At 28.5% G+C, this 9,128-nt stretch overlaps 1 protein-coding gene across 1 annotated transcript; it reads right to left on the reverse strand.

The window, feature by feature from the left end:
* Positions 1 to 2,986: 2,986 nt before the first annotated feature.
* Positions 2,987 to 6,570, reverse strand: LOC114413305 (ethylene-responsive transcription factor ERF114-like; the record flags this gene model as incomplete). Its single annotated transcript, XM_028377620.1, has 2 exons — positions 2,987 to 3,660; positions 6,342 to 6,570. Coding segments are annotated over 2 exons (681 nt in total), but the record flags the coding sequence as incomplete, so codon positions are not given.
* Positions 6,571 to 9,128: the final 2,558 nt, after the last annotated feature.

The raw sequence follows: 9,128 nt of genomic DNA on the forward strand, positions 1-9,128 counted from the left end.
AAATAATGTTGCACTTGTTATTGGCTTCATGAAATTAGTTGATTACTCAAGGTAGTGATGTAAATATATGATCTGATCCGTCCCATTTCCAACTTAGCTTGTTGGGTTGAGATATGTTGTGAATTATTATATTTGAAGGTGCGGATGCAAATATTCTGCCTATACGTCGTTTAAGGAACAAATGATTTTGTACACATAATTTTTTTATTTTGTTTTATTATACTTTTTTCTTTTACATTTTTTCCCATTCTCATAATTTTTTTAAAATTTAATTTATTATACTCTAAGACCCACTAACATTAAAAAAAATCGATGGTAAATTTATCAGTAAACTGACAGCATACAAACTTATTGGTATATAGAATTTTGTATAAACAAAACTTTCAAAAATTAAAATAACAAAAGTTACAATTTCTCTCAAATTAAATTATATATTGAAAATATATCTAGTCGCTAAGTATTGGTTAATTCATAATTGGATCTTGATATATAGCACCTACGTGGAATAAAATGGTATATGTTTTCAGAAGAAGAAAGTTGTGGGGAAAGGAGGTGTATATGGAGGACTCATTCCAGTCAAAGAATGGAGGTTACATGGCTCTTTGAGGAATTCTCAGTGTAAGAGATATAGTATAAATTAAGAAACAAAGTTGCTATCAAAGTCATAACGTTTCACAGGAAGATATGCGAACACTACATTACAAATGTTCTCTTACGATTTGATATGTACTCCTTGTTTCAACTACCTACTGATAGTTATGTTGATGGAATTGTGCAAATCATTTCTCTATGCTTTCTGACCTATTTTTTGCAGATTAGAATGCGGTTCTTTACTATTTAATTGATGTAATTTTTATTTATAAGAGTTTAATAGACATATATAAAAATATTTATATTATTGATTAATTAATTAAAATTTATATTTGTAACGACTTCAAAGAAAGTAATTACAAAAAACAATAAAATATCATACATAATATTAATAATTTATGATTATATGATAATGTAAAATATTTTAGATTATTACAATATTATTAGAACATATATCATTTATTCATAAAAAATAGTAATTTTATAATTATTCATAAAAATGGAAAGAAAAAAAAGCATCCGTGTACGTTGCGATAAACTAATAGCGATCAGGAGCAATCTTCAATCGTTTTTGGCCCAAACAACGACTTGAGACGGAGACTACTTTCCGAAAAGTTGACTTATTGTCTGTTGGAGTTGTTATAAACGTTTTGGGAGAATAGACAAGTAATTATTGTAAAAAAATCAATCAATTTTTATTTACATAATAAAAGAAAGATTTAACTATAATTTTACTTTTCCTATCTTGTCCAATTTGCAAATTTTGTCCCAACATTTAAAATAAAGATATTTAGTTATTTTATTTTATTTCTAAAAAATCATAATTTTGATCTAATTTTTAAATTTTATTTACATTTTATTTCTTACTTTATTCGAAAAAAATAAATAAGACTTATGTCTCCTTAGTAAAAAACTGAAGCTATATATGCAATTTCTTATTTTATTACTATATGAATACATCCATTATATTTCAAACCAAACCACCAAGTGTGTAAATTAGTTATAACAAAAGCTGTTTTAGCAAAAAAATAAAGTAAAATTAGAGAAATATTTTTATTTTTATTGTCATTCGACTTGATTTGGAATTTTGGATTGATGTAGTATATCAATATCGATCGTTGTAAATAATTATTTTTAAGTAATGTATATGTATTAATAACGTAATATAATTATAAATTATGTCTAAATTATTTTAAGATAAGTTATTTTAAAAGTGAATAAATTTATCATATGATGAAATGTGATTGAATGATTATATAGTTTTTTTATATTATTAATGTATAATTATTTTTTTATTGTTATTATTCCAGTAAATATAATTTATTTATACGGGAGCTAAATTTAAAAATAAAATAAAATGAAGGTACATGAACAGGAAGTAAGAAGTCTTAATTCCCAAACACAACGAATATTTTATGACTATATATAATTAGTCAACTCCGTTGGATTCAATGCTTCTTTATAGAATCTAGATTGGTGGGAACGAACGAAATGCATGCCGGCATCATTATTGTGACGCGGTTTTCGCCGTATCTTTCCGAAACTCCCAGGTCAGCGTTAACTGCGTGTTCAAACTTGCTTCTTTTTTCTTATCCCTTTTACACACAGATATGTTATACTCCACTGTCCAAAATCTAATTTATAGAATTATATTTCGTGTATACCATAAGAGAGAAAGACATAGAAGAAGGAGTAATAATGCTACAAATAATACAGTAGTTGTAATTTATAGAGTAAAGTTATATGCAACTTATACCATTTTTTTTATTATTTCTCTATCATATATCACTCATTTCAAAGATTTTTCTTTTTCTTTTTTATCTCTTCTCTGTCTATATATCTCTCTTTGTTATATATGACACAGCTAGCTGATGGTTTTGAGATGCAGGTAAAAGCTAGATAAACTCTGCAGTATTCTCTGGTCCTCAACCTCTCTCTTTCATGGCAGATTAATTATTCATTATCTCTTACGTACTTTTCTCATTTCATCGAAGCCGATCGACTTTGGGACTTAAAGTCTTAAACCACGGTAATTCTTTCCCTTATATATGGTTTATCGATTTCATGTAATTTACTTTATCGTCAAATGTTAGTTAGGAGAATTTAAAGGTGACCTCTGAATCAATGTTATTTTTTTCTGAACTCAAATATAAGAAAATTTAATTAATTTTTCTCCTATTTAATGATCATTCTTAAAACTTTATTTTTAAGAATTTTATTTTATTCATGATATAAATTTTAATGAAAGATATTTTTAAAATAATCTTATGATTTACTTGAGAATAATAAAATTAAATCATTTCAACTAAGTTTTTTAATTAATATGAAAATAATTATTTTACTTATACATTAATCTAGAAGAATAGTATATTGTTTGTCGATTTCACGAACATTATTGATCTGCAACCATCTTTCATATATGCATATCGATCATATATACAATCCTACACAAAGGGTGCATACACAATTAGGTTTGTGTGACTATTCTTTTTCAAACAAATATTCCCTTGGCAACATACATATATTTATACGGGTTACTAATTAATGAAAACTGATAAGCATATAAATAATGAAAAAGTCTTTATATGTAAATGAATAGTGTATAGAAGGTCCTCTCTCATAGTTTGTCTTTGCCATCCAAATCACATGTTGGTTTCCTAGGAGGCTCAGAAGTAGAAGACTGCATGGAAAACGGTAGAAGGTCTTGTTCAGCAGAAAGAAACACGACGTCAGTCCCATATAAACGAGGCATGGCATCATTATTAGTTGCAGTGCCACCAAACACTTGAGAATGTTGATCACTGAGTGGCGTCGCCGAGGCGTGGAACAATGATGGACGATTAGTGAGGTAACCAAATTCCTTAGAGAAATGAACCCTTTCTGGAAAATTAAGCTTAGCTTTGGTTCCTTTGAATCTGAGAGCTGCTTCATCGTAAGCGAGTGCAGCTGCCTCAGCAGTTTCAAAGGTTCCCAGCCAAACTCTCGCTGCTTTCTTTGGGTCTCGAATCTCCGATGCCCACTTCCCCCACGGTCGTTGTCTCACTCCTCTATAGTGCCTTCTTACGTTTCCTTCACATACACACACACATGTCCATACATTTCAACAAAACAATTTGCTCCCATCTTTGTTACACTATTTTTTATTTTTTTTTAACAAGTTATGATATTTAGACATCCATTTTTCTCAAACATCTATCTGATACTAATCATTTCTCTTTATCTTTTTTTTATCGTCATATTATATCACCTTAATGCCTATATATTTTCTCTTTTATCTCTTGTAGGTGTTAATTTTAATTGTCTAAGTACTATTTTCCTCTTTTAGCCGCCTTTCCTTTTTTAAAGAGGTTTTAATCGTGCAAATGCTGTAAATTTTAGTTTTATTTATTTCTTAAATAGTTGTTAGTTTTTTATCTTCATATTTTTTCTTAAAAAAAATATGTTTTTCATCATTTAATAATGTGTTGCATACAACCATGTCACATTAACAACTACTATGAGATGACATATAATGTGACTTATCTAGATGAAAATGTCATGTTATCATAAGAACCATTAATTTTCAAAATTTATAAGAATCAAAATTAACAATTTTTTTAAGAATTAAAACTAAAATTTATCATATGTGTAAGGATTAAAAGACATACTATATGCCCCTATTAAAATGATAAAAAAGTTAGATAAAGACAATAGAATATATACTTTCTTTAAAAGCAAAATAAGTGAAATGTAATAATTAATAGGGGGAAATGAAGAAAATCGTTCCTAATGTACTAAGAGGCTACAACTTCAATCATTTTTTATTTTTATTTTTATGACGCTAGTTTAGGTGTGTAATAATTGCATACAAGTTTTTATTTTGATAAAACTTACGCTGAATTCAACTCGAAGCACTTCTGTTATAATCTCACACTAGCTATATAAAAAAAGTGCTATCTTCTTTTTATTTGTGGGCATGCAAAGCTGTGTGTAATTTTTAGCTTATAAAGAATAGGCTATCTTCTTTCATTTATGATGTTCTAAGAGGGTAAACTTCTTTCATTTTGTATTTCTTATCACGCTATCCATGGTGTAAAAATTAGCATATAAGAATTGTATGAGATTCAATTTAGGCACGCCTTGTGAATAACACTTCCATCATTAATAAAAAAATCAGCTTATAAAAATAATTAATGTTATCTTCTTTATCGGTAAGCAAACAACAAAAACATTTTTATTATATCATTTTTTTTATGAACATGATTAATTTATGAATATGCCCATTAAGATATTTTAATAAGTTTTTAACTGTTTTTACTAATTGAAAATTTATTTGATTATTTAATAAATAATTTTTTAATAGTTTATAATATTTTTTAAATCATTACTTGAAGTATTATTTGTTAAAACGTTAATTTCTAAATTTTAATTTTTTTATATATTTTTAATCCTTAATATATTTATTTAATTTTTTTAAAAAATAAATTATAATTTTATTATATTTTTATCATTTTATATTTTTTTTATCTATTTCAACAATTAACTTTATCAAACACTTACAATTTAATAAATTAATTTTTTAGCTTATAATTTTCGGTTAGTAGCAAACTTTCTAGCATTCATTTAATATTTAAATTTTTAATTAGTTTTATAAAAAATAACCTACATTATTTTCTTTTATACTCACCATTATACGAATTGAAAAATTATCTTATACTTTTCTTCTTTCTTTTTCTTATTTAGAAAAATAATAACCCATTTCTTTACTCTCTTTACTCCCCAAAAACTACACACAACGAAAGTTTCAAATAGCATCGACCAAACTTTAATCACTCTAATCTTTAAACTAGTTTGTATTCATACACTATATATACGTTATACTTTGTTCACATCATCACATGTTTAATGTATAATCAAATTAAACAATACATAACACAAAATTATTTGTATAGTGCATTGACTGCAAATGATAATCAGAACAATAAAACTTGTACCGCCATGATTCGTCTACTTATCTTGTACTATACTTCTTTTACCGTCCTATAAGATGCATATCAAACACTTCGTGGGTGTATATGTTGTATCACTTTTAATTTGAAGAAAGAAAAAGGAAAAGACATACAAGGAATGAATGGATGATCAGTTTTTCATCATTTTCTTTTCTCAAAAATGGAAAAGTGTTTGCAAAAGAGGGTCTTGAACTGTGGTGTCTATATATTAATAGCATTTTAAATTTACATCTGTTGCTGTTGCTGTTTTTTTTTTAAGATGGACACTTACATCTTTAAAAAAGAGCTTTCTTTCCTTTTTCTTTCTCTTTCTTCTTCACATCATTAGCATTTTATTACGTATAATTAAGAAGGGTATGAAGAGGGGAGTGTAAAGAAGTAAAGACGTACGTAAACTAAAAAAAATTTTGTATCCAATATTATATAATTAGTGCATGGGAAACAAGATTGACAAAACAATGAACAACACATTAAAGTAAACAAACAACATTCATGTATCTATGAATTCCTCACATCATGTAATAACATGAAATATTTATCATTTTGGGGTCTGAATCAGGATCGATGGGAAAGATAGAGAGGAACACAACAGGGGAAAGAAGACTTGGTTGTGCATCAAGTCTTCAGCCCTATCTGTTAATTCCCAATATTCCATGGTCCTTGTTCACTCCTCAAATCAAATTTAATTCTAATTTATATATAAGAAGAAAGAGGCATAAAATGTATATATGAATATATGTGGCAAAGGCAGGAACGGCATACCTTGATGTTGTGGTGGTTGTGATTGTTCATTTGAATCATTTCCAACAACACTTGACTGAGACGCTGTTGTTGGATCTTTGTGTTCTGGATTGCCACCAATGACTTGAACAAGAGCCGATACCACAGCCGATATGTCTTGCTGGGACCGAGAAGAATAAATCGGAAACGCTTTCTCTTCTTCTTCCAAAGGAAGTGGTCTCTTTCCATGTTTTCGATCCACTTTGGCAACTCAGATCGATCGATTACGTGAAAGGTATCAAGTAGCTAGATGTACGTAATTCTTCACTTGGCTGTTCTGTAATGACTATGATGGAGTATTAATTGACTACACCATTTCCTTTGTGGTTCCGTTGAACGTGACCGGGTGGGTGCGCAAGGTAATATTGTATCCGACTAATATCAGCACCTGATGCTATTGTATTTGGGTAGATCGAGCGTAAAGCCGATTGGAGAAAGGAAGAAAAAATCGAGCTAAAATAAGGAGTAGGGAAGAAGCTAGGGCTTTTCAACGAATTTTTTAGGTCTATAAACAGATGAAAGGGGAACAAAAAAGTCTCCATCAGTTTCCCGTATTCTTCCTTTTCATAGTTTACTTTTGGACGTTTACTTCTTAAAACAATTCTTGCACTTTTTAAAATTCATATTGTATTTCAATGAGTATGCATAACTTGATATCGCACGCCAAATTTACAGGAGAATTTGGGTTTATCTCCGTAAAAATACAGTCTTATTTTGGGAGGGACAGGAAATTTCAAGTATGACTAAATTTTAAATTGATGATTAATAATCCAAAGAATCGAAACTTTAAAAATATCTTAAGGTTTTATTCGAATTAATTATGATGATTAAAAAAAATTATATAATATTTTATATATAATTTAATTGACATACACTTTTACAATGTCACATTTTTTTAAAGTTTAAATCTTATTCAAATTACCTTAAAGTCATACATATCATTAATTATGATTTAGAGTGTAATCTTTTTTATATTATTAATGCATACATACCAATTAAATTCTTCTATATATTATTTATTTATTAATGTTATTTCTTTCTTTGATTTTATTTATATTTATTCACTCATCATGGACGTGAATTAACTAATACATGTATAGTTATTTCGATTTAAACGATCTCAGGTTAAAATTCTGAATACACTATTTTTTTAGTTGTTTTGGTCTAGGATCTCTAGGGTTCATAATTATCTATCCACAACATTAAAAGTGTCATATCGTCTTCAGGGGCCTAGGGTGTCATTTATAGACACTCCAGGATCGATCTACATACGTTTTCTTATTTGAGAGATAAGATAGGATTCTATAATTAGATGAAATATATTCTTGATATTAATTAGGATATAATGAATATTTGTTTCCATTTATTAAGGTAATATGATAATATATATGGGCATGATATTACACTACTAATCTAGTCATGAGTTCATATAATAGAAGAGGTGAGGCTCGTTGTATATCAAGGATTCTAGATGTTCAGCCAAGAATTGATAGAATGATGCACAACCCCTAGGCTCAACTACAAAGCTTGAAGAGGCTAGTAAAATATCAAAGCTTGGTTGATAACCAATAGAACGGTATACAACTCCTTAGGCTCAGTAAAATATCAAAGTTCTATTGATAACCAATTGAATGGTACATAGCTCATTGGGCCCAAGTGCGAAGCATGAAGTGACTAATCAAATATCAAAGCTCGGTTGATAATCGACTGAACGGTACAATAATCATGTTACTAGTATGAATTATCCATCAAAATTGTGAATGATTAATATTCACCTGAAACTTGATTGACCGCGATAAAAAAGGACCAAGCTTAATTCCATTAATTAAGAACAAAGACTTGTTAGTCCATAGTACATATACTATATAAATATATTTATAAAGATACATTTATCATCCATAATAGTTTCTACATAATCTGGGAGGAATATTCAAACCAGAGTAAAAAATATATATTTCTAACGATTGCCTACAAGCCAAACTTACCTACAATTACTCTAATATCCAAGCCTTTGGGTGGCCAAGAAGAAGATAAAGTGTATAAAATGGGTTTGCTACTAGCCTCGATGCCATTGTTATTGGCTCCGCCGGGTGAAATTTATTTTATTTTTCTAAAAATATCCTTTTCAAAGAATCATGGTTCTGTTATTGTTTTAAATTTTGTATGCATAAATGTGCGTGTGTGTGTGTTTTTTTTTATGCATGGGACATCAATCCCTCAATTGGATCCTCCAAGGAAATTCACGAACAAGTATTTATCTTGTTATATTTCTTTTGTAGCATATTATAGTTCTACATGTTTTATGTCGTATCGAAAAGTGAAAAATTCATGTGTGTTTTCATAAGCAAAATTAAGTAACAATTTCATTAAAATAAACTTATTCCGCAATGAGAGTAATTGGTCCAACGTGATGTTATATATAGGACATTGCATTTTATGATATCAAAGTTGGTAATATCTTTTATGAGAAAAACTATTGGGAATAGATGCATTGCGTCTTTGTTGTGTACTTTATGTAGTTATTTCCGCAAGGAAAAAAAATATTGGTTGACATTGCTGTGAATTTTTGTATTATTGTGCCATCCTCTCGTAGTTAATTACGTTCTATGTCACCAATACCACCCTCACCGAATTTGATTACCCCAACAATAAAGTTTGGCATCTACTAGACTACTACGACTGAGTCTGTGGATCCAAAAAAATTTGTCAGTGAGACAAAAACTAATTTATAATATTATCACACAAAAAAATGTCACCAATTCATAAAAT

The sequence above is a fragment of the Glycine soja genome, chromosome 5 (genome assembly GCF_004193775.1).
Source record: "Glycine soja cultivar W05 chromosome 5, ASM419377v2, whole genome shotgun sequence".
Classification (NCBI taxonomy): Eukaryota; Viridiplantae; Streptophyta; class Magnoliopsida; order Fabales; family Fabaceae; genus Glycine; species Glycine soja.